Genomic DNA, 27174 nt, shown 5'->3' with positions numbered 1-27174 from the left:
TGCTCTCCTGCCTCCCTTTGTAAGGTGACTTCCTTGGGATGTTGATGCAAGTTAGGGATTTAATCCTATTTCCCTGTGCCCTACATCTGCGCTTGGTTTTCTAATTATTAATTTCTAGACTTTTTAATCGGGAGACAGTACAAGTGTAAAAGGTTATAGATACTTGCACTCTTCTTGCATTGCCTGTCCCCATGTCTGGCCTAACCAACAATCTATATATAGTTTTCAAAAATTGCTACTTTAATCACATATCAACATATTATCATAATCACAACATCACAATACCAACATAATCACATATTACATCCTCATCTGCTTCCCTGTTTTCTGAATTTAAACTGAAATGTTTTACATACTTGTATGTTTTTTGCACATCTTTGCAGGATAAGTGATCATATATTTATTTATTTAACTAGAATGTGCCCTTACAGCCCACTTGAATAACCACTATACCACAGCAGAGCTAGAAATTAACCAGTTGAATTGAAGAATTACAGTGATGATATAATAAACTAGTGAAAAAGCAGGACAAATGATAAATTCCTTTCCTAAATGGTGATTTCCACTTGTTGCTTCAGATCCTGTGCTGGTTTCTGTGATACACTTTTCAAGATGGAAGGCTTATCGTGCCCATTTTCATTTTTGTTGTGCTTCATCCTCTGAGAATGTCCCTTTATTTGCTGCATATTTACACACACAAAATTCACCTGATTTTGTGAGTTTGAATATGAATATTGCAGGTGTGTATAATATAATAGCTTCAGAATTACTGAACGACGAAGCTGGTGTACTTTTTGAAAAATTTCTATAGGTTCTCTTATTTCCAAAGTCATCTTACAGCTTTAAGACACAGAAGTACCTATTATATTTGTAATCTTCGCATTCTTTCCTGTCCTTCTCCCTCACATGGAATATTCTGTGTACAGGAATATTGAATTTATAGAAAAAGGAGAGAGTACTATACTTTTAACTGAAGGCACATCTGTATTGAATTATAAATGATTTACTTTGTCTTCAAAGCAGCATCTTTTCCTTTATTTTTGGTTTGGGGAAGAACTGTATGGGTGGAGGGTTTTGAGAGAGGTATTTGGACTTTTCTGTGGTTATTTTAAGAAAAGTCACTAGTTTGTATCATATTTGGCCTGATTCTAAAAAGCATTCCACATATTTTCCAGCTCCACTGAAGTGGTCAAAACAAACGTTGAATGAGGCCAATGTTGTGTGCACTTAAAATACAAAGAGCCTAATCTTGCTTTTCAGTGGAAAAAAATCTGTTATTTTTTATGGGATATGAATCCTTGTTTCCTTTTGTTAGAAACTTTGAAATGATTTTAGCTTTGAAACAAATTTAATAGTTGTAGTCGATGTCTCTGCTTAGAGTCCTACCCCTTCTCAGGAGTATTTCCAGCCGTTTTCACTGTTAATCTCTGGGTTAAGCTGAAAGAATTCTAGGAAATCTCCCTTTCAGTTATCCTTTTGAAACCTTGTTTTTAATAGCACTTTTCTTTCTTGGCTTGCATGACATTTTATCTTTCTTTTCCTTTCTTTTTGCCGTTTGCAAAGACTCTTGGGAGGATTTGACAGATTTGGTGGAGCAAATGCGCGATGATACAGAAGGTGCGTGCCACACCAACATCTTTCAGCTTTTTTTCCTTTCTTTTCTTTCTTTATTTCTTTTTTTATTATTTTTTTTAATTTCTAACCACCTTTTGATTGTTTTCCATAAGCGAGACTGTCAGCTTTAGGTTTTATTTCCCATGGCAATAATTGGAGTAATAAAAATATTTGCTACATTTTCCATACAGGTACTTCATTTGTACAGGATTAGGGTTTTCAGAGTCTTGCACTTAAAATCTTTATCCTTGTGGTTCCAAGTAAAGCATATATGTTTATGCTGTTCCTTTAGGATATTTGTTAAATATCCTAATAATAAATGTTTTAAGGGGACTTTATTTCAAAATTATGTCAAATTTTTCTAGGCTGTTTTTTCATTTGTTGGGAAGATGTAAACACATTTTTTTATCATTTGTGAAAAAATATATTTCTGTGAATTCCACAGTGGCCAAAAACAAACCAATCCCAGGAATCTGAAGTATCCAGTCTGGAATGTTGTTCTGATTTGTAGATTTCCATAACATGAAGCACTTTCATCTTGGTCCCGTATTAGCATTACTTTCCAGTGGAATTACTTTCAAAAGTAGCACATATGCTCCAATATATGAAGTTTCCCTAAACCAATCGTTTCTTCTGAAATCGGCACCAAACTTTAGGGAGCTCAAGGTAATTTATACATTTTATAATAAAAATAGAAAAATTGAAGTTTGGCTCCACTGCACTCTGTCATTTACATTCTCCCACTTTGCCTGGGCACTAAACGTCCCCCAGCTTCAGCACACACTCTCCTAGCACACACAGGAGACTGCCCCTGCGCGCAGACTGGCCTTTTCATTGCCTGTGCCTTGAGTGCCTTGAGTGCCTTGAGTGCCGTCAGCCTCCTCTCCTGCCTTGTACCTGCAGCATTCCACCCAGAGCACTTACTCCCCTTCTCCCTTACCTGCCCTGCGCCCCGCTGTGCTTGGGGCACCGCCCTCTAGCCCAGATGCGTGCTCCAGGAAGGAAGTGCTGCTTGACAGCTGTGGCCCACGTTCATTTCTCCATTCACTCAAGTTCTTCAGAACTTGGAGCTTAAGGCTTTTTACTTGTTCTCTCCTTTTTGTGTTTATCGTCCTAGTTCAAGTGTAATATCCTTGAATAGAGGTTGTCTTAAACTTCTTGGTGTCCATGTGAGATCTGGGGTGGTACTGTGCTCAGTCCATTTGGTCACACCAGACAAGACTAAGGCATTCTGTCTCTACTGATGCCGAGTAGTTTCTTCTTCACTTTACTTTGAATGGGTAAATTATTATGAGTTTCACCTCATTTCCCACAGTCAAACTATGTCTTTATTCCATCTTTTAATATAACCAGTTACATATAATTCGATGAAAAAGCAAATCAGTATTACCTAGTTGATTGACAGTTCATAGACAACGAAAAACAAAGAGGAGGGTGTTGATTCGTTCAGTGAGTAGCGTTTACTATTATGTTAGTTGCTATTACTATTATTTACCAGGCACCACACAGGTATAAGGTTTCGATTCCTTTAATAGACTAGGTAGTAAAAAAAAAATGCTGCATAAAAGCCAAAAAATCTATGTCCTTCTTGAAGACTTCTTCCCTAGGACTCAACCTGACAAAATTCCATTTCTTTAATACAAAGTACTACTGAAAGAATCAAGCCTACTGTGAGAGTCAGCCTCCTCTTTTTCATCTTGTTTTTGTGGGAATTTTTGTGAATGATTGCCACAGGTGAAATCAGAAAGGGAAATGAGGTGAATTGTAACAATATAAAAGCCCAGAAGATGTGAACTGTCAATACTTTGATGATAGTAGTAAATTACCAGTCATGTAGTGTATGGTAATGTTGGTCAAGAACGTATTTACAGAAAAGTCTTTCTGGAATGGAGTTTTTTAAAAGAAATGACAATCAGAATGGTGGAAGGGAAGGGGCTTTACTCATTAACTTTTTTGAGTCATTCATCCCTGTCTTTTTTATTATCATTTTCTACTTCTCTTGCCTCATTTCAGTTATGTAAAATGCTAGAGTTTTACTATGTTATTACATAACAAGAGTTTTTATAAAAGTGCTTGTTACAAGAATAAACATGAGTTAAAGAGTATTGCCCACATGTAACAGAGTTAGCAACTCAGAGCCTGGGGTGGGTTCTGGTTTCAGATCTGAGAAAGCTGAGATGTATGTAGACTCAGATCTTTTCAGGAGACCTTTACCGCTGAACTGTTTCAATTCTGTCTCTTATCTGTTATTATGGATGTGTCATAACAGTTGACTTTTTAATAGATGAAGTGTTAACACCGGCCTCCAGCCTCCTGAAAATTTGCTTTTTAACATAACAAACTCTAGGAGGTTGCAGATTAGAACTATTAGCTTTTGGGTTTTGTTTTGTTTTAAATTTTGTCAAGATTGAAGTTTCTTCTGGCAAACTGATTTCTTACAGTGATGGTTGTTGGTTTTACATTCAGTGTGTCTGTCACTCCTGTCTAACAGAATATGAAATGTCTTCTGAGGATGAAAATGTATCTTGCTTACAACACTGATCAATCATCTGGCATCCCATCTCATTATACACTATTAATTTGTGTCTAAAAGTTTGGAAACTCACGAGAAAATTATGAAGATTAAATGAAATAATAAAAGCGGATAATTTACTATCTTTAGTTTCTCAAATATTAAATTCCTTTCTGTACTCATTACCAGCCTCTTAAATGGATTCAGTGAATTTGCAGTTGTCCAGATTATTGCCCACCTTTCTGAGCATTGAAATAGTTGGGATGTTACTTGAATTAGGGAAATGATACACCTTTGTGACATACTATTTGATCAAGATTGCTTACTGGTTCCTTGACATTTTCTTTTGGGTTAAGACTTAATGTCTGCCATGGTGAAAAATGGAAGGAACAAATCTAAGAGATATTCTTAGCATGTAACACTGTGTCACATAGTCATTGAGTAAAGGTTTATTTTAAATTAAATTGTTGCACTTATACTTATGGAAAACCATAATAATTTTAATCACTAACAATGTTTTATTCTTAGCATGTCCCAAGCATTTCTAAATATTTAACACATACTAATTTGTTTAGTCTTCAAAACCCTAGTATTGTTTTATGGATGAAGAAAGTGAGGCCTACCCCGTGAAGAAAATTGCCAGGTGGAATACTGCTCGGCAATAAAAAGGAACAAGCTATTGATACACCCAACAACTTGGATGAATATAAGGAATTATGCTGAGTGGGGGGAAAAAATGCCAATTTAAAAAGTTACATACTGTGTGATTACGTTTATATAATATTCTTGAAATGACATAAGTATAGAAATGGAAAATAGTAGTTGCCAAGGGTTAGGAGAGGGTAGGGGGCTGGAGGAAAGTGAGTTTGGCTTTAAAAGGGCAAGATGAGGGATCCTTGTGTTGATGGCAACGTTGTGTGTGTTAACTGTAATTCAATATGAGTATTCTGGTTATGATAATGTACTCTAGTTTTTGCAAAGTGTTACATTTGGGGGAACTAGGTTAAGGGTACACACAACAACTACAATTTTTAGAACTGCATATGAATCAACAATTATCTCAAAAAAAGGTGCAGAGAAAAAAGAGATAAACTTTCCCAGAATCGCACAGGGTAGAATTCAAGTAGAGTTCAAACTCCCACAGGCTCACTCCAAAGCTTGTGCCCTTGACCACTACACCAGAGTTCAAACCTATTTGACTTAAGACCCACTGTAAAAATATGTTTTCATCAAAACTCAGTACATACATCATTTATTTGTATGTACCTAGAACATGACCTCTAGAACATGTATCAATACATGACCTTACTATGGTGAGACATAGTAAATCAATTTTATACTCCACTAAGGAGTGTGACCTTTAGTTTGAAAGCTGCTGTAGGTACTAAGCTCTAAGAAAGAGAGCTCTTCCTGAAATGGCTCTATTTTAGATTCTGTTTCCTGCATACAATTATTGTCATCCTCCAAAGGCTGGGCAACTAACCCTTCATCCTTCTGTTTCTGTATAAACCATCTCCTCTGGTGAAAGCATCTAATAATTGCCACTGTTATCCCTATGCTAATGATTATCCAACCTCAAACTTTAATTTGTATTTACAGCTATGTGATGAAAAAATATGTTGAGAATACTTCCACATAAATGTTCTTTACCATATCTGAAACCGACCTGATTTTACCCCTTACCCCCAAATAGTTACTCAGTTTTTTCATTTTCATTTCCAGTCTCACGGGGCAAAAACTTTGGCTGTTCGTGACTATTCTGTTTCCTTAACTGGTACAGTCCTTCATGGCAGGCAGTTTTGGTCCTCTTCCCCCTGCCCCCCGCCCAAATTCACTGTGCATAATCCTCTCAGACTCATCATCTTCAAAGTTTTGATTACACCACCTCTCTGCTCAAAACCTAGAGTGGTTCTCATTACCTGTTTCATTACCTGTCTGCTTTTAGAGACCTCTGTCACCTGACTTTGTCACCTTTCTCACTCTGTCACCTCTGTCACCTTTCCCATGCTTGCCAGCTCTCCCCATGCCATTCCAATTCTCTTCACCTCATTTCACACACCCATTCCCACCTTTTGGAATGCATTCTTCCGTGTTTTCTGTGATTTCACCTTGAGGGTCTTCCTCAAATCCTACAGTATTTGGTGGTGTCTCATTTGGAACACAGGTGTACAGTATTCCCGGCATTAACCTAAAGATCGAGATTATTCCAGGTTTTTGGTCAGGTCTGGAGTTTACCCTATTTACAAGCTGAACAATTAGCCTGATTCTGTTCTTAGATACTGGCAAAAGATACAAGACTCCTAGTGGGAGACAAAGGACTTTATTACTCATGACGCTGCAAACAGCCTGAACATCAGCATACTGGTGTCTTGCACAAGAGTCCCACCTAGTAGACACCATAAGGCTCAGCAAGATGCTCTGCATGTGGTGGGTGGGTGTTGCAGCTGAGGAACACTGACTTTGGAGAACCCATTGCTTTTATAGGAAGCAGTAAGAAAGCCTCACCTCTCATGACTATCAGCTGCATAAACAGCCCTGACAGATGACCCAGATAAAAGAGTGGTCAGGGTCTTGTTGCAGTCTTGATACAACCCAGTAAAGATGTGTAATGGCACAAGAGGGCCAAGGAGGATTGTCTCTCCCAACATTTTACAGGTAAAATACAAAGAAATGAGAAATTTTCGCAGTATCAGGGAATGTGAGAAACGGAGATCTAACTCTTCTATATCAGAGCTCTAGCTGTCCTTAGTCACAGTGGTGCCCTCAACATTTAAACTATTTCTATGGAATAAGCTGAGCAAAGCAAGGAACTTTTGGGTTTGTACTTATCTCCTAAATTTCTTATGTTGCTTCAAAACAGAGACGACTGACTGTTGTCCTAACTTATAAATGTTCCCGGAAATTTTCTAGGTATTCTTCTGTGGTGTTGAGTTCGGGAAGCTCCCAAAACAAAAATTGATTATATTATGATATGGGAGCCTAATGAAGAAGAAACCAGTGCATTTTCATAGGAAACTCTTGGAAAAGAGTGTGTGTAAATGGACATCTTTTAAACATTAAAGATAGTGGATGCCTAAAAGAAAAACACTTTTCCTTTACTGCTCACACTACTTCTGACACCAATTATGCGGGGGATTTTCCCACACCAACCAATTCGCCAGCATCAGTTCAATTCTGACACCATCTACCTGGAGTTAGTGCAGACTCCACGGGTTAGGAGGTTACTCCTACAAGGTGCCCCCTCATTTCAGATGCTAATTGCTAGGCCAGGTTGTCACCTCTGCTTCTGACCAACTAGGTCTAAATCAGAGGTTCTTGTGACCCCCTCATAAAGTTTGATAATTTGCCAGAATGGCTCAGGCCTCAGGAAGAGAGTTTACTTGCTAGATTATGGTGTATTACAAAAGAATACAACTCAGGAACAGCCAGGTGGAAGAGGTGCATAGGGCTAAGTGTGTGGGAAGGAGCACAGAGGTTCCATACTCTCTCTGGGTGCTTCACCCTCCTAGCACCTCAGTGTGTCCACCAACCCAGTGGCTGTCCCATCCCTTTTGGTTAGGATTTTTATGCAAGTTTCATTATATAGGCCTGATTGATTAAATTATTGGTCATTGATGACTGAACTCAATCTTCAGCCCCTCTCCCCTCCTTGGGGTTGGGGGGTGGGGTACAGCTGAAACTTCCAACCCTTTAATCACATGGCTATTGCTCCTGGGTAACCAGCCCCCATCCTTAGGGACCTTCCAAAAATGCTTCTTTTACCCTTAACTCTGGAGCTATTTCAGGAGCCAGGGACAAAAACCACATATAACAAAAGATGTTTCTATGGCTCTTATCACTTAGGAAATTTTAAGGGTTTTAGGAGCTCTTTGTTCAGGATATACATATAAAGTTCACAATGCCTTATCAAGAATGAGTGATAGTATATAAAAGAATGGTTTGGAAACATTAAATCACCAAATAAGATCATTCAGTTCAGTATTAATGCCAATTAGAAGGGGTTTTTGGTTATTTTCAGAGATGGGAAAACAGTATAGAGGTAGGTCTTTTCATTGGAGGTTGGCAGTTAAGCCTTGACCTGAAGCAAAAGAAAACAGAACCTCTTTTTTATTTTTAATTATGGAAGTTTTCAACTACATAGAGTAATGAAGCCTAAAGTTGCCATCACCCAGCTTTAATAATTGTCAATATTTGCTGATCTTATTTCATCAATTTCCATATTTTTGTTCCTGGAGTACTTACAACCCCCAACTTAGGACTTTTTTACTTTATGGTGGTGTGAAAGGGATATTCACTCAGTAGAAACCATACTTCACGTTGTGAATTTTCACCTTTTCCCAAGCTTTCCCATGATGGTGGGCAATAGCAGAGAAATGTGGCTCCCAGTCAAGCCACGCAGTCACAAGGGTAAACATCTGATACACTTAAAACCATCCTGTGCCATACAGCCATTCATTTTTCACTCTCAGTACAGTATTTAATAAATGACATGGGATATTCAACACTTTGTGATAAAATAGGCTTTTGTTAGATGATTTTGCCCAACTCTAGGCTAATGTGACTGAGTATGTTTAAGATAGGCTAGGTCTGTTAAAAGTTAGGTGTTAATTTATGATATTTTCAATGGAAAATGCGTTGGTTGGGATGTAACCCCATCGTATCTTGAAGAAGATCTGTATTTTTTTATTTTTATTTTTTAAATTTTTTTAAACATTTATTTATTTTTGAGGGACAGAGACAGAGCATGAGCGGGGGAGGGGCAGAGAGCAAGGGAGACAGAATCCAAAGCAGGCTTCAGGCTCTGAGCTGTCAGCACAGAGCCCGACACGGGGCTCGAACTCACGGACCATGAGATCATGACCTGAGCCGAAGTCGGACGCTTAACCGACTGAGCCACCCAGGTGCCCCAATAATTTCTTAATAGTACCTACTATTTATTCAGCTCATTTTCAAAGATTGCTTGTCTTAAATATGTCTCTTTTTAATTGGTTTATTCAAATCAGGATCCATACATAATATACATTATTATATATCTTAAGTCTGTAGTTTTTTTATTTTTTAATTTTTTAATACTGCTATTATCTTCCTAATTTTATTTATTTGTTTGTTTTTTCATTCCAAGTTGTTATCTAAATTCTTTTTTGTTAACATAGAGTGTAACAATAAGTTTCAGGTGAAGAATTTAGTGACTCGTCACTTACATACAGCACCCCGTGCTCATCAAAACAAGTTCTCTCCTTAATACCCATTACCTATTTAACTCATCCCCCTGCCCCCTTCCCCTCCAGCAAGTCTCTAGTTTTTTGAAAGAACTGCCTTATTGAGATATAATTCACCATACCATAAGAGTCATACCACAATACCATAAGAGTCACCACTCTCAGCTGTATCATTTAGTAGTTACTATATTTATAAAGTTGTACCTCCATCACAACTACCGGAATATTCTCATCACCCTATACAAGACCAGTGCTGAGCTACTGAGCCTTCTCCTTCTCATCACCCTACAAAAAAAACCCTATACATATCTATTACCATTGAGTTCCTATCCCTCTTTCCCCCAGGTCCTGGCAACTACTCACCCACTTTCTGTTTCTATAGATTTGCCTGTTCTGGACATTTCATGTAAACGATCATTAAACATGGGGCCTTTAGTGCCTGGCTTCTTACATTCAGCATGGTGTTTTCAAGGTTCATACATAACATGGCATGTATCAGTACCTCATTCCTTTTTATTGCTGTGAATGACATTTCATTGAACATACCACATTTTATTTGTCCATTCATCAATTGATGGACATTTGTACTATTTCCATGTTTAGACTATTATGAGTAAAGTTGCTATGAACATGCATGTATGAGTTTTAAATGGACATGTGTTTTCCCTTCTTTTGGTTATACACCTAAAAAGGGAATTGCTGGGTCATATTGGTGACTATGGTTTAACCTTTGGGGAACTGCCAGACTGTTTTCCAAAGCAGCTGTACCATTTTACATTCCTGCCAACAGTGAACTAGGGTTCCAATTTCTCCACATTCTTGTCAACACTTGTTATTTTCCTTTAAAAAAATTTTTTTTAATTACATCCATCTTAGTGAATGTGAAGTGGTATCTCATTGTGTTTTTGATTTGCATTTTCCTAATGAGCATTATTTCATGTACTTGTTTGCCATTTATATGTATATCTTCTCTGAAAAAAATGTTCAAATCCTTTGCCCATTCTTTTTTACTGGGTTGTCTTTTGTTGAATTGTAAGAGTTCTTTGTATATTCTAGATATTGGATATAATGTGATTTTTTTCTCCCATTATGTAGGCTCTCTTTTCACTTTTTAATGATGTCCTTTGAAGCACAGATTTTTTTAATTTTTATAAAATCCGGTTGTTTTTTCTGTTGCTGTGCTTTTGGAGTCATTTATTATTTCTTTTTTTTAGTATTTATTTATTTTTGAGAGAGAGAGAGCAAGAGCGAGCACAAGTGGGGAAGGGGCAGAGAGAGACACAGAATGTGAGGCAGGCTCCAGGCTCCGAGCTATCAGCGCAGAGACCAATGTGGGACTCAAACCCTTGAACCATGAGATCATGACCTGAGCCAAAGTCAGACGCTTAACCGACTGAGCCACACAGGTGCCCCACTTTTGGTGTCATTTAAAAAACCATTTGGTCATGTTGTATAATCCTTTTTATATGTTGCTAGATTTGGTTTGTAAGTACTTTGTTGAGGGTTTTGCATCTATATTCATAAGAGGTATTTATTAATCTATAGTTTTTTTATACAGTTGCTTGATTTTTATCTAAGGTAATAATTGGTTTCATAGAATGAAATGGGAAATGTTCCATCTTCCAGTTTTTTAGAATTGTTTATGAAGGGTTATTTTCATTCTTTATTTTTTTGAATGTTTGATTTCAATAATGAAGCCATCTGGTTCCAGCTTCTTCTCTGTGGGATGTTTTCTTTTCTTGTTTTGTTTTATTTTTTTTTTTCCAACGTTTATTTATTTTTGGGACAGAGAGAGACAGAGCATGAACGGGGGAGGGGCAGAGAGAGAGGGAGACACAGAATCGGAAACAGGCTCCAGGCTCTGAGACATCAGCCCAGAGCCCGACGCGGGGCTCGAACCCACGGACCGCGAGATCGTGACCTGGCTGAAGTCGGACGCTTAACCGACTGCGCCACCCAGGCGCCCCTGTTTTGTTTTGTTTTTAAAGAGAGAGAGAGCGAGCAGGGGAGAAGGGCAAAGGAAGATAGAGAGAGAGAGTGCCCATGTTGAGCCTGATGTGAGGCTTGATCCCACGACCCTGGGATCATGACCTGAGCCGAAATCAAGACTCAGATGCTCAATTGACTAAGCCACCAAGGCACCTCTATGGGATGTTTTTTTTACTGACAAATTCCGTATCTTTACCTGTTACGGATTTTCTGTTTCTTAAGTCAGTTTTGGTGATCTGTATCTTTGTTAGAAAATGTTCATTTTGTCTAGGTTGTCTAATATTTTGGCATACAGTTGTCAGTAGTATTCCCTTCCAATCCTTTTTGTTTCTGTAAGGTCAACAATGTCTCCTCTTCATTCCTCAGTTTAGCAATTTAAGTCTTCTCTCTTTTTCTATTGGTCAATCAAGCTAAATATTTGTCAGTTGTTGATCTTATCAAAGAACCAACTTCAGGTTTCATTGATTTTCTCAGTACTTTAATGTGCTGTTTATTTCTGTTCTAATCTTTTATTACCCCTTCTTCCTGGGGCTTTCCACTGGTATATGTGTTTATTGGTTGCCCTTGAGGAAGCTTCTGTGAAATCATGGAATTAAGTTATGCTAGAGCTGGAAGAGTCATGTAGGTCAGTGCCTTGACAAACTTTAATGCACATATAGATCACCTCGGGTCGAGTTAAAGTGCAGAACCTGATTCAGTAGTACCATTGGAGCCTAAGGCCTCCCATTTCCAAAAGCTTCCAGGTGATGCCAATTTTGATGCCAGGGCTACATGTGCAGTGGCAAGGATCTAGTTCTTTTGGTATCAGGGTCATTTGTGGGGTTTTCCAAAACCTGTTGTTTCTCTCCATTCCAGAGTTAATAATATACTCCCCCGACCCCTTGAGAATTGGTGCTGCAGGGAGTCATTAGGATCGATATGGGTGTGTGTTGTTTCCACCAGATAAAAGAATTACTGAACAAGCTTAACCCTCATTTCACAGATAAGGAAATTGAAGCCCCAAAGAAATGAGACTCCTTGCCTGGTGTCATAAGTTAATTGGTACAAAGAAGTGATTAATATCAAGCAGATTAAGAGTAGTGGGTGGATATAGTGTTCCTGATAATAAGGATGGATTTTAGTGAAGCATATCTTTGATTACGCTATTACCAAGGAAAGGTAGCAATGAGGATAAACAAATTTGTTGTTAAATTTTCTTGACTAACGTCTTTAAGATTTCAACCAGACAAAATGTTACTTAAGTGTATTTCCTCTTTATTACTCGAGTAGAATTTTATATGGTATTTGGAATGGCATTAAGGAGAATAGATAGATATGGGTACATAGGTAATCTAAGGGTCCTAAGACTCTTGATTATTTTTACATTTTTGAAAAGATTTTTTTAATGTTTTTATTTATTTTTGAGAGAGAGAGAGAAAGAGACAGAGCATGAGTGGGGGAGGGGCAGAGATAGAGAAAGATGGAGACACAGAATGTGAAGCAGGCTCCAGGCTCTGAGCCCTCAGCACAGAGCCTGACCTGGGGCTGGGACCGTGAGATCATGACCTGAGCTGAAGTTGGACGTTTAACCGACTCAGCCACCCTAAAAAGATTTTATTTCTAAGTAATCTCTACACCCAGCATGGGATTCAAACTTACAACCCAGAGATCAAGAGTTGCATGCTCTACCGACAGAGCCAACCAGACACCCCATCTATTGATTATTTTTTTAATACTATTTAGGTTTACTCATTTATTTGGAGAACTTATTTATTAAAGTGAGCGAGGGGAAGGACAGAGAGAGAGAATCCCAAACAGACCCCATGCTCTCAGCGCAGAGCCCAACATGGGGTTGGAACAAACCATGAGATCATGACCTGAACTGAAACCAAGAGTTGGACACTTAACTGACTGAGCCACCCAGGTACCCCATCTATTGATTATTCTTTTTTTTTTTTTTCAACGTTTATTTATTTTTGGGACAGAGAGAGACAGAGCATGAACGGGGGAGGGGCAGAGAGAGAGGGAGACACAGAATCGGAAACAGGCTCCAGGCTCTGAGCCATCAGCCCAGAGCCCGACGCGGGGCTCGAACTCACGGACCGCGAGATCGTGACCTGGCTGAAGTCGGCCGCTTAACCGACTGCGCCACCCAGGCGCCCCTATTGATTATTCTTAAATGAGGATTGAGTCAAAGTTCATGATTCTCAAGTGTCATTAGAATAGTCAAATTGTGTTTTATTATAAGATCTTCTAGTGCTTTCAGTAATTTGTTCACTATCAAGGACTAGCAATTTTATGCCCAGTTTTTAAGAAATAGTACAGGGGTACCTGGGTGGCTCAGTTGGTTGAGTGTCTGTCTAGCTCAGGTCATGATTTCGTGGTTCGTGGGTTTGAGCCCTGCATTGGGCTTGCTGCTGTCAGTGCGGAGCCCGCTTTGGATCCTCTGTCCCCTTCTCTCTCTGCCCCTCCCCCACTTGCGTGCTCTCTGAAAAATAAAACACTTAAAAAATAATAATAAATATGTTAAAAAAAGAAATATTACAGAAAAGGTTCAAAATAGATTTATTTAGGAATTATTGGCCTTCAAACATTCTGAACACAGTAAGCTTTCCTCTCTATATCTTTGTTATTTTGTCATTTTTAATCTCATGTTAATGTTCTTAGGTATCTTTTGAAAATCTCTGTATGGCAACTTTTGTTTCTCATATAGTCTAAATTTTTGATCTGTCAAATAACCAGGAAATTCTAAAGAGTAACTGCTTGTGTTACATACGAATTATTCCCGACTTACCCAGAATTGGGTACAATATAACATACTTAATATTAATATATGTTAAGTATAATTTAATTTTCTTCAATTATTCTTAAAATATTTCAAGATTTCTCTGTATGAACATTAGTCATTTCACTAAAGAGATGGAATGGGGTCTTGGTCAGATGATGGGTTTGCAGAACAGTGTGACTCAGTGTCACTCTTAGCTATGTGACTTTGGGTTCACTTTTGTCATCACTATTAACTAAATGAGCCTCGTTACTCTGTAAAGTTCATTAATATTTCCTCATATAGAAATTAGCAGTCTTGAAGACCTATAGTAAACATACACATATGTTTGAAAGAACTTTGGTTTGAAAATCAATTAATATAGTTTATTATTGTAACTATAGTCATTTCTGTAGTTTCTTTAGTCCACTGCTCCTGGTGTGTTCCCCACCATGGTGCTTTGTACCCCTACCCATCTATTCACCAAAACTAGAAAATTACTCTCCATTCTTCCTCTTCCTCCTCTCACATCTAAGTGGTCATCAAGTCCTGAAATCCTGACATCCTACCCCTAGAACAGCCCCCAAAGCTAATTAATTCCCTCTTCTCCCCACAGCTCCGATGGCTCTTCCCTCATTGTTTCTCTCCCCAACTATTGCAGGAGACCCTTACTTGCTCCACAGCATTGAGTTCTAACACCCTTCCAGTTTGTCTTCCATGTGGCTGTGACAATGGCTTCTCTAAAATTCATATCTGTGGAGCGCCTGGCTGGTTCAGGCGGAAGAGCATGTGACTCTTGATCTTGGGGTCATGAGTTCAAGCCCCATGTTGGGTGTAGAGATTACTTAAATAAATAAAACTTTAAAAAATAAATAAGATTCAAATCTGTGACATCACACCTCTCATTAAACTCTTTACTGATAAAGTAAAATCCGTACTCCTTAACAAAGATCCTTAGCAGTCTTTTACCTATTTCCCTCATCTCATTTCACAGCATTTACTCATATGTACCATAAACTATGACACTTTTTCCATTTTATTTTTCTTAGTGTGCCAAGTTCTTTTCATTCTTCAGTGCCTTTGCCCCAGCTGTTCCTTCCATTCTGCTCCCTTCCCAGCTCTTTGCCAAACCAATGTCTTTCTGTCCTTTAAGACTGAACTCAATTGGGGTGCCTGGGTGTCTCAGTCGGTTGAGCTTCCGACTTCAGCTCAGGTCATGATCTCACACTCTGTGAGTTCAAGCCCAGCGTTGGGTTCTGTGGTGACAGCTCAGAGCCTGGAGCCTGCTTCAGATTCTGTGTCTCCCTCTCTCTCTGACCCTCCCCCGTTCACGCTCTGTCTCTCTCTGTCTCTAAAATAAATAAACATTAAAAAAAAATAAATTAAATTTAAAAAAAAAAGACTGAACTCAAAAGTCTCACCCTCTGTTACCGATGTGTATGGCACCTAATAATGTCTGTATATTAATTTTGTACGCTGTTACCTTAATGAATTATATTTTCTTGCATATTTTGTTTGATTTTCTGGGTGTAGAATCAGACAGAACATGTGAGAGGAGTAATGTTTGACCCACTCTTTCACAGGTTATATGTCTCCAATTTCTTTATCTTCTTTAATTGCATTCTTCCACTTTCAGTACAGTGTTCAGAATTAGCCATGTTAATATGTATTTCTTAATTTTCTTAAAATGCTACAGAGTGACTAAAAACATTTTATTAGCTGGAGAAAAAAAAAAAACAGTCTCAAGGTGCCTGGGTGGCTTAGTCAGTTGAGCATCTGACTCTTGATTTCGGCTTAGGTCATGATCTCACAATTTGTGAGTTCAAGCCATGGTTTGTGAGTTTGAGCCCTGAATCAGGTTCTGCGCTAACAGCATGGAGCCTGCTTAGAATTCTCTCTCTCCCTCTTTTCCTGCCCCTCACCACTGTCTCTCACTTGCTCTCTTTCTCACTCTCTCTCTCAAAATAAATAAATATTTTTTTAAAACCAAATAGCCTCATCTCTGAGAACTTAATATATACATACCTGCCCTTTAAATTTGAAGGGAAGGGGCATCTGGGTGGCTCAGTCGGTTAAGCATCTGACTCTTGGTTTCAGCTCAGATCATGATCTCACAGTTTCATGGGTTCAAGCCGTGCGTCAGGCTCTGTAGCCCTCGCCCTACACACATTGTCTCTGTCTCTCTCAAAATAAATCAATAAACTTAAAAAAAAGTTCTTTTGAAGGAAAGAGGGAGCCAGGTCAGGTAGCTTTCTTCTGTGCATATTCTCATAATATCCTGTGTATACTTTTGTTAGTGTTCTTATTACAGTACGTTTACACAGCCTCTCAAACTTTTCCACATCCAGTGGCAGAAGAAATTGTATTAGACTTGTATACAGTGTGTCTGAAATTTTACATTAATATCGCATCTAGTATCTTAGCCTTAAAATTTATATAAAATTTACATTTGATTCCATAGAAAGAGGATACTTGACCTAATATAAAAACATTTTAATTTTATTTGTTCTGAAATAAAATTGATCTTTGTCAAAGATGGTAATGTTTATTGTGAAATTTCAAGTGTTCTCTGTAAGTTGCCCTGTTTTCGTTCTCCAGACATTTGTGTAAACCAAGTTTGATAAATAGTGAGCACTTTGATGTCAGGAACTAGGTCTTTTATCTCTGGAATCCCAGCATTAAATATCTAACACCAAGTAGATGGTCACTATTTATAGAAAAAAATGAATGAATGAACAGAAGTTCAGATTTTGAAATAATAGTGTTAAATGTTAGCATTGTTAAACGTTTTTAGTTATTTTTCTCCTAGAAAAAATATGACATAACATTGTGAAAGTCATGCATTTGTTTTCACTTTTTTTTTTTTTTTATTTTAGCCCATGCACGAGCGGGGGAGAGGGGCAGAGGGAGAGAGAGAAAGAAATCTTAAGTAGGTTCCACGTTCAGTGCAGAGCCCGACACATGGCTGGATCCCACAACCCTGGGATCACGACCTGAGCTAAACTCAAGAGTCGGACGCTCAAGCAACTGAGCCACCCAGGCACCCCTGAAAGCCATGCACTTTTTTTTTTTTTTTTTTAATTTTTTAAATTTTTTTTTTTCAACGTTTATTTATTTTTGGGACAGAGAGAGACAGAGCATGAACAGGGGAGGGGCAGAGAGAGAGGGAGACACAGAATCAGAAACAGGCTCCAGGCTCTGAGCCATCAGCCCAGAGCCCGACGCGGGGCTCGAACTCACAGACAGTGAGATCGTGACCTGGCTGAAGTCGGACGCTTAACCAACTGCGCCACCCAGGCGCCCCAACCATGCACTTTTAAAAACCATTTTCTGGGGGGCACCTGGGTGGCTCAGTTGGTTGAGCATTCAACTGCAGCTCAGGTCATGATCTCACAGCTCGTGAGTTTGAGCCCCGCGTCAGGCTCTGTGCTGACAGCTCAGAGCTTGGAGCCTGCTTCGGAGTCTGTGTCTCCCTCTCTCTCTGCCCCTAACCCACTCGCATTCTGTCTCTGTCTCTGTCAAAAAGAAACATTAAAAAAAAAAAATTTTCTGGGCTATACAATATAACAAAACTTTAAAATGAAAACTTTTATGGTTAAAAGTATAAAATATACAGGAAATATCACATTGTAAGTATTCAGTGTAATGAATTTTCACACACTCAACAATTGCACACCAAAAACCAGAACCCCAGAAGTCCTTCCATGCTCCCTTTGGGTTGCTGCAACCCTTTTTAACAGCATATATTCATTCCACAAAATCATTTTACACTCGAGTACGATTTAAGACAAGTAGCAAACTGATTGAATAGATTATTTTTTATTTTGTGACAAATTAAGTTAGTGATTTGGTGATCTTTACTAGTACCCAACATTAGAAAATGGAACAAAGAAATAATTAATTTTAAGTGCTAATTATTTTCAGTAGTTTGATTTCGTACTAACCAGGAAATGTAATTAAAATGATTTGTAATGCCCATACTCTTATATACTATTCACAAAAATGATAATAATAAGCATTAAATAATAAACATTTTACCTTCTGCATTAAATAATTAATAATGAGCAGTGAAGTCTTTTGAGCTTTTTATGCCTAATGTCAAATTACCCTGATTTTTGTTTGACCTTCTTTTATTATTTGTTTAGAGTAGTGGTTCTCAGTGGGGAAGCAACCTGATTTTGTCTTCCAGGGGACAGGCATTGGGCAGTATCTGGAGATATTTTTGGTTGTCATAACTGGAGGATGCTACTGACACCTAGTGGGTAAAGGCTTGGGTTGCTACTAAACTTAATTCACAGAACAACCCCACACCCCCTCAAAAAAAAGAATTATCTGGCCAAAACATTAGTAGTGCAGAAGTTGAGAGCAGTATTTTCTAAAGAATGAATGGGTTGTTTGTGTTTGATGTAGATTAGTTCAATAGGGTATAGCACCATACTAAGTCATCCGAGGTATTAGGAATTTAATTTCCCTAGGCATTAGTTCATCTTTCTGCATGGTTTATGCACCCCAGGCCACAAACAGATGTCTTGAACATGTTGCTACTGATTGTAAGAAGAATGACATGAGGCAATGTAGAAGTGTAAATCCATCACCATTCTGGCAAGAGTCTCCAATCCAGCTCTCCAATGACATTTTCTTGCCATCTATTGGGAGGTTAAACAGAATCTAGTTGCTGCCCACAAACATTTATGCACACCCACACACGTTTATCCCATTCATTTCTTCCAGTGATTATGGGAGGTTAGAAACACTGGAGTGCACATAAATGCCAGTAACAAAGTTGGGAATTAATGTCTGATAAAACTGGTTTTAGCGGCTGTGTTTTAGGGGGTAGTTTTGTTGTGCATTTTACGTTGTGAGCTTATTCTGGTCTCAACACTTACCTGCCCTGAGGAAAGAGAGTCACATTTGAGGCCTGGTGTTAAAGGATTTGTTGTGCAAGGAAGAATTAATGGCAATATATATACCAATTCTGACTTTTTTTTCTTTAAAACTACTACCTCAGAGAACAGCACAACAAAGCCAGATTTATATAGTTGGAACTCTGGCTTTGTTGTCTCTTACTGGCTGGGCCCAGGGACTGGCTCTTTCACACACTTAGCCTCATTTGTAAGTTGGTGCTACTGGTAACTGTCTCACAGCCTGACGTAAGGAGGGATTGAAATTGTAACTGTCAGAAGCAGCCCACAGTACCTGGCACAGCATAGGCCCCAGTAAGTGAAGGTAGCAGGTGCCTGGATTGTGCCAAGTTCTGTCGGATAAAATGTGGTACTTAGTCCCTTTCATCAAATAATTTATCACACTCTATGCTAAGTCTTAAAATTTTGGGAGTTAATACGGTTAATTATTTTTAGTTTATGTAATGTTTAGTTTAAATAATAATAATGCTAATTAACATAAATAGTAATACTAATAATGTCAATCGTATACTTGGAACAAAGTTTAAGTACTTTTTTTTCTTCTACATTGCCTTTAATTTTTAGAGTACTTCACAAACTGTGTAGAGAATGATGTGGGCAGGGCCAGGGTGGAATCACAGAGACCAGTGTGAAGGTTGTGCAATAGTGAGGGAGCTAGGATGGGCACCCAGGTTAGGTTAGGGCAGAGGTGGTGGTGAGGTTATTAAGACTGTACTCAATGCTTGAAATTTGATAAAATAAGTAATTTTCACTGTTGCATCAAGGATATTCCTAAAGGAAACTGGCATCTTTCTTTTTTTTAACAGCAAGTACTTGGCAGAGAATACAAAACCACTGTCTCCATTCTTGCCAAGACACCCAACAGTCCTACCCACCATTGCTTTTGCACCTTCGATGCTAACGTCAACACAATGAAACATTGAATTTCTAAATGTGCTGTTTCCACTAACCAGGCTCCATCCTCTCCCTCTTTGGCTGTAGATCCTAATTATCTCATGGCTAACGAACGCATGAACCTGATGAACATGGCCAAGCTGAGTATCAAGGGCTTGATTGAATCAGCTTTGAACCTGGGAAGAACTCTGGACTCAGACTATGCACCCCTCCAGCAGTTCTTCGTGGTGATGGAACATTGCCTGAAACACGGCTTGAAGGGTAGGCCCTGGCCCCAGAATGCAAATGTGCACGCAGCCATTTTCTAGCAATACGTGTTCAAGAAAAGTGTTCTTTCTGGAGCCAAAGAATAAGAGGCTTGAATTAATAATATTAATCTATTGGAACGCACCCTATATGAGCACAGACAGGGAGACAGGGATGTGGTTGAATTAAAAGACATGCAGGGCTTAAATCCTTAAATGCTAGAGCTGGAAAGGACATTACGAGTATCTAATCCAATACGGCAGTTCTGTTGGACAGGTGGAAACAGGCCTAGAATGGGAGGTAATTTGCCCAAGGTCACACAGTGAGTGGGGGCAGAGCAAGTGCTAGAATTCATATCTCCTGAGTCTTGCTTCTGTGTTCTTCCACTTGACCATAAGCAGGTTACATATTCTTTCCCATTGGACTCTTTTCTTCACTAGTACCACACAGCTTTAAGTACTATATTGTTAAAGCCTTTTATTATTATTATAGGTCTAGTTATAAATTCTTCCTGAAAGAGGAAGGACTGAGTCTTGGGGAGTGGGGGATTTTTGGTTTTTACAAAATGTTATCTGTTCTGAAAGCATGAATAATTTCAGAACTGTCTGATAATGCAGAATTAATTCTCTGATAAAAAGGATTAAATAGATGAGAGAGAAGTGTGTATATGTGTTTGTGTGTGGAGGGCATGTTTATGTTGCAAGGGATATTAAAACATTGCTTTGTTTTTATCACCTTAGCTAAGAAAACTTTTCTTGGACAAAATAAATCCTTCTGGGGGCCTCTAGAACTGGTAGAAAAGCTTGTTCCAGAAGCTGCAGAGATAACAGCAAGTGTTAAAGATCTTCCAGGACTTAAGTAAGTTTAAGGTCCACAATTCTGCTAGGAAAACATTAACCATTGCCTTCAAGTCTAAAGATAATGATGACCATAATCATTTATTTCATAACAGTCCAGAATGCATGCTGTTTTTATGAATATGTACTACTACAAGAGACTTGCTAATATAGAATATTAAGAGAAGTGTGTCTGTGAGGGATAATTATCACTAATTTAAAAGAGGTTGTATTCATATTAAAATGCCAAAATTTTTCTTATTTTTTTAAAAGTACTTGTGGGAATCAGTTAGAGTCTCAAGAAATCAGATCTTAGGAGGGAGGTTGCTAGACCCAACTAAGAAAAAGAATGTGTTCAATGAAGTTTTAAGAGCCAAGATTAAAACCGTTGTCAAGTGGACCTCAGGAACTGACACTGGGAACCTGCCTCAGAACTCAAAAAGAAGACTGATCATTTTCTCAAATTAGACTGGTTTAACTTTAATCAGATAGAGGCCTAAATGGACTGTGTCCACATTGCGAGTATTTGGACACTTAAATGATCCACACTAAGTTTATGAGGATTTACCGATGCTAATGTGATAGAACATTTTCATTTGGGACTCCCAGAGGTTTTTATCTTCAAATTGTAGTCTCAGTAATTCATGCTTCACAAGAGCAGTTGTCCCAAACACACCCCAGTCCCACCAGCCCACACAGAACTCCTCACATAGGAATGTGGGAGAATAGGTTGTAAGGAGCTCAGTGTGCATGTTATTACTGGGGACTATTGACAAGAGTAAGTGAATCTGTCCCACTATGGCCTCTATCTCTGCTACTTGTAGTTGTTGGATTCATGTGTTTCTGTAGGACACCAGTAGGCAGAGGAAGAGCCTGGCTTCGTTTGGCATTAATGCAAAAGAAACTCTCAGAATACATGAAAGCTTTGATCAATAAGAAGGAACTTCTCAGGTATGAACATCTTATTGAACTTTGTTCTTTTCTTGCTATGTTCTATATTTTATATGAGGTCAAATCATATAAATTTGCTGTTTTTGCAGATCAAAAACAGTTGTTTCATGACAATTTCACATAGTTCAACTAATACTTCCTCCCATACCTCACACACACATACCCAAGAATAGATGTTTATTACATGTGTTCAGTCTGTCACTGTGGCATATATATGGTCCTTTGCAGGGTAGGCTAAAACTTAATACACCCAGAAAACAGGAAAGGCTTTTGACTCAACCTTAGCATTTACCCAGATGCAATAAGACAGGAAGTTGACATGTTACATTCAATTTAAAAACAGCACACAAAATTCTAGATGGATTATAGACACAAATGGCAAAGAGGAAACAGTAAAAATTTTAGAAGACAATATAAGGTAGACAAAAATTTCTTAAACAAGACATAAAAAATTCTCCCTGTTAAAGAAAAAATGGATACATTGGTCTACATTAAAATGAAGAACTTCGTTCATCAAAAGACACAAGATTAAAAGGCAATCCATAGAGTGTGAAAGGAGATATTTGTAACACATATATTGAATAAATGATATGAATCAGGGTATGTGAAGAGCTCCTTCAATCCAGTAAGAAAAAAGCAAGGGCGCCCAGGTGGCTCATTTGGTTAAGCCTCCAACTTCAGCTCAGGTCATGATCTCGCAGTTTGTGAGTGTGAGCCCTGCATCGGGCTCCGTGCTGACAGCTGAGAGCTTGGAGCCTGCTTCAGATTCTGTGTCTCCCTCTCTGTCTGCCCCTCCCCTATTCGTGCTCTGTCTCTCTCTCAAAAATAAACATTAAAAAAAATTTCTTTTTTTTTTTTCAAAAAAGGATAGATGAGCAAATGTAAAAATGGGTAAAGGATTTGAACAGGCGTTTCACAAGAGAAAATCAGAATGGCTAGTAAACATTAAAAAGAGGGGTGCCTGGCTGGCTCAGTGGGTAGAGCATGTGACTCTTGACCTTAGGATCGTGAGTTCAAACCCATGTTGGACATAGAGATTACTTTAAAAAAATATAAATGTAAGGGCACCTGGGTGGCTCAGTGGGTTGAGCATCCAACTCTTGATTTCAGCTCATGTCACAGTCTCATGATTCATAGGATTGAGCCCCACATGCTTGCAGCACAGAGCCTGCTTGGGACTGACTCTCTCTCTCTCTCTCTCTCTCTGTCTCTCTCTTTCTCCCTCTCTCTCTCTCTCTTAAAATAAACCTTAAAATATATATATTTATATGTATATACATAAGTTCACTAGCCATCATGTAAATGCAAATTAGAACAACAATGTGATACACACCCACCTACAAATAAAGCAGATCTCCGAGGCAAATTTTTAAAAAACCATTTTTTAAAGATGCATTAAAGATGGAAAAATGATCCCTTGCATCTCAAATACAAATATGTGGGGAAAGTATAAATAATCACTTCAGTGAAACTACCAACTTCTCTTTCAGCTAGGCTGTCTATTATCTAGAGTCTATTCATGCACCTATTATCTAAAATGAAGTATTCAGACCTTCCCCCCCCCCCTTTTTTTAACCTTTTCTCTATTATCATAGTACCCATATTCAACTATGAGGCCAGCATTTTCTGCTTGTCTCATGATTACATCATTGGATTCTTGAGGTTTTGTTACAACAGAGTATTCTGTGGATTTCTCTTACAGCGAATTCTATGAACCCAACGCCCTCATGATGGAAGAAGAAGGAGCCATAATTGCTGGTCTCTTGGTGGGTCTCAACGTCATTGATGCCAATTTCTGTATGAAAGGAGAAGACTTGGACTCTCAGGTATGCACAGTGTGCTCAGTTACGAAGTGCATCACTCTGAGTTTTGTTAGCTCAGAATTTGGGTTGATCAGATTACACCAACCAAATTAAGAGAAATTCTGTGAGTCATGAATAGTATTTGTAAAAATTTTGATGTGAATATAAGCAATTACTTTGTTTTTTCTTCTAATTTGACTCATTTATGTATTATGAGTGTTTTTCAAATTTTCTCTTGACTGTGACCCCTGTTTAAAATAGTTTGTACAGACTGGCGCACCTGGGTGACTTAGTCAGTTGAGCGTCCAACTCTTGGTTTTGGCTCAGGTCACAATCTCACGGTTTGTGAGTGCAAGCCCCGCATGGGGCTCTGTGCTGACAGCTCAGAGCCTGGAGCCTGCTTCGGATTCTGTGTCTCCCTCTCATCTTGCTCCTTTCCTGCTCGCACTGTGTCTCTGTCTCTCTCAAAAATAAACATACATTAAAAATTTTTAAAAATAAAAACAAAAAAAGAATACAGACTGAAGCCAAACTGTTTAGGTTCAGATTCTGCTTCTTTATTTTCTAACTGAATAAATTTTGTAGTTTCTTGATGCTTCACATTTCTTAGCTGAAATACAGGGATTTAAAAAAGAGTATCTGTATCTATGTCTTATAGTTATTGTGTGGAATAAAAGAATTAGTAATGTAATTCACCTAGTACAGGGCCTGGCACGTATTAATTGCTTACTAAATAAAGCTGTTGCTTTCATTCTGACTCGTTCTCACCCCTTCTCTATGAAATACTACAGCAAATTTCTGTTACATTTTAGTCTAAGAAAATGGAAAAGGAAATATGATATTTTGACCTATATTAAAAAAATAAGTAAACTGAATAATGAAATAGCACTCCTGAAAAATTTAGACATAATGCATCAATGAAAGTTTGGAAGAATAGATATCAAATTGTTACAGTGGTCCTATCTGGGTGGTTGGGACTATGGGCGTTTTGTATTACATCCTTTTATTTATCCATATTTTCCAAAACTTCTTTAAGGAACTGTGCATTCTCTTTGTAATTATCATTTTTAAACTATTATTCCTGTAAGTGAATAGGGATTCAGTAGCAAAATACTTGAAAGACACAAAAGAGAAAGAAACTTTAAACCTTAAATTTATATTAAGCATTCCCTTGACTTTCTTGTCAAAATCTTCTGTTGACTTGCATGATCTGGTCTTCTGGTCCTATAAAAGTAAAACATTACATTTTCATCAAAATTCCTAATAACTGTCATGACTTCATTGCTGTTCTGAGTGCCCAGAAAGAGATACTGTATTATGCCTCGGAAAAAGTATCTAATTTTATGTTAAATTCTGAAAATTCTCTTTGTAGGTTGGAGTTATAGATTTTTCAATGTATCTCAAGGATGGGAACAGCAGTAAAGGTAGTGAAGGGTATGTACAAAGAAAATTAAATTTCTTTTCTCTTTAATGTTCTTCGATAGCATTTAATGTTTACAACAGTAGTGCTTTAACACACTTGCTGGAAGAATTTCCAATGATATAGCTTTAATAGAATCTTGCCAAAAGTATCTGACTATTGTGCATGCTAAGCCCTAAAAAGGTTTTGGTTAAGTGGTTTTCTACTGTGTGGTTCAGGGGCTAACAAAATAAAATAAAAAGGTTTATAAAAGGAATCCCTTGCTCCTTCTCTTGAAGTAGTGTTTGAAAACGTGGCCTTCTTGATCAGAAAATTGCATTCTCCATTTCTTAAAATTTGAAATATTAAACATACGATATGGGGTTATGTACAATGTTAACATTCGGGGTAATGAGGTGAAGAATAAACGCAAACTCAGCACTGCTTTTACAGCTCTTGTAAATGTAAAATTACTTCAGAATATCCACATGGCCCTTAGAAATTAGACCTCAGAGGGGCGCCTGGGTGACTCAGGCGGTTAAGCATCCGACTCTTGATCCCCACTCAGGTCTTGATCTCACAGGAGAGTCATTGTCATAAGTAATACCAGCAAAGCTAAAAAGGCTACCAGTTGTGAGATGAAAATTTTTATTTTTAAATGCCTCTGATAAATTACAGTGTTATACCTATAACCTGAGTTATTAAGGGACTTAAGCTATAGCAAAGGCTTTGTTAATATGGAGAATTTTTTTGTTTCATTTTTAAATCTCTGAGTCTTTCTTGTTTGAGGGCATTATACATCAGGTCTGTCTTCTGGTTTCTGTGCTACAATTTTCTTTTCTCTGTTATATGAAAAGATTAATGGAGGGAGGATCTTGGTGTTTCTAATGTTATTTATTTTATTTCTGTTTTTTCCTCCAACTCTCCCCTCCCATCCCAGAGATGGCCAAATTACTGCAATTCTGGATCAGAAGAACTATGTAGAGGAACTCAACAGACATCTAAAGTAAAGAATGAATCAATACTTTTACTTTACTGGGGATTTTGTTGCAAAGGAAGGAAAGAGTAAACTGATGAGCCATGAGATAAATTCAGGCAATACTCGATAAAAATAAATTGAATTCCTGCTTACCAGGCACTGAGCTAGGCACTAAATAAATGGCATTTAACTGTTTGGGTGACCTTTAGTGAAAGGCAATTTAAGATTAGTATGTAATTATAACTCTAGTGATTGACTATGTTCAGTTAAAAATTCTTAACCATGTGACATACCCAGCTGAAACTAGCAGCCTTCTTCGTTCAGTAGATCCAGCCACATATTTCAAGAGTGATCTTGGGTAATCCACTCATTGCCTTGGTACCTTTCGATTAATCTTGTTGGTCCCTTGGATTTGTCATTTATACATTGAATTGATTGTATTAGTTTACCCTCTCTTTGCCATCACTACCATTATTTTCCCAAATACTAAGTATTTTTCAGAACTTCCAGAACATGAAACCATCTCCTCTTTCGTGAGGAGAGCGATCCAAATTCTGTTGGTGTCCTCAAGTACATTGATGTTCTTGTTATGCTAAAGACTGTTGAATAATTCAGAAAAATTGATCTCTCCATCCATTAACTATTATCTTGCTTACAATTCTTTTAAAAAGATAACAATTTTAATAAAGTAAGACCTATTATATGATTATACCAGTATCAGTATAAATTTTGAGTAGTCTTGGTTCCAGCTAGAAAATTCCAGAGCAGTTTAAGTATATTTTCTCTGGAGACCAAGAACTAATAATGACTACAGTGAATTAATGGAGATGTTAGTCAAGCAGAAGTATGCTTACATTTGATAGTGAAATAGAAGCATGACAATTATTTACTCTTTCATGCATCAGCTTCGTTATCTGTCTTTGGGGATACCTAATGCATAGGATTGTTGAAAGGAGTAAATGAAATAATGCAAATAAAATAATTTAGAAAAGTGCTCAGTGTATGGCAAGCACTTAATTCATGTAGTTCATTATTATATACTGTGCCGTGCATCAGCTCCTTAATTTC

The 27174-nt window shown here is 38.0% G+C and overlaps 1 protein-coding gene across 9 annotated transcripts in view; it reads left to right on the top strand.

Moving 5' to 3' along the window:
• The window catches only part of RUFY3 (RUN and FYVE domain containing 3), an 81763-nt gene that overhangs the window by 32151 nt on the left and 22438 nt on the right, over positions 1-27174 (top strand). For 6 of the 9 annotated variants that reach the window (XR_015250420.1, XM_086704891.1, XM_086704889.1 and 3 more), the window contains 7 exons: positions 1564-1617; positions 19981-20154; positions 20880-20997; positions 21825-21926; positions 23629-23752; positions 25101-25162; positions 26068-26133. Coding sequence is in view for 8 of the 9 variants with exons in the window: in XM_086704891.1 (XP_086561017.1) it covers positions 1564-1617; positions 19981-20154; positions 20880-20997; positions 21825-21926; positions 23629-23752; positions 25101-25162; positions 26068-26133 (700 nt within the window). In the remaining variant the exon portion in view is untranslated. The remainder of the gene's footprint in view (positions 1-1563; positions 1618-19980; positions 20155-20879; positions 20998-21824; positions 21927-23628; positions 23753-25100; positions 25163-26067; positions 26134-27174) is intronic. The other 3 variants (XM_086704890.1, XM_025921367.2, XM_025921370.2) reach the window with 1 other exon arrangement.

The sequence above is a fragment of the Puma concolor genome, chromosome B1 (assembly GCF_028749965.1).
Source record: "Puma concolor isolate L17-30 chromosome B1, mPumCon1.1.hap2, whole genome shotgun sequence".
Classification (NCBI taxonomy): Eukaryota; Metazoa; Chordata; class Mammalia; order Carnivora; family Felidae; genus Puma; species Puma concolor.
This window is presented reverse-complemented; position numbering and strand designations above follow the sequence as displayed.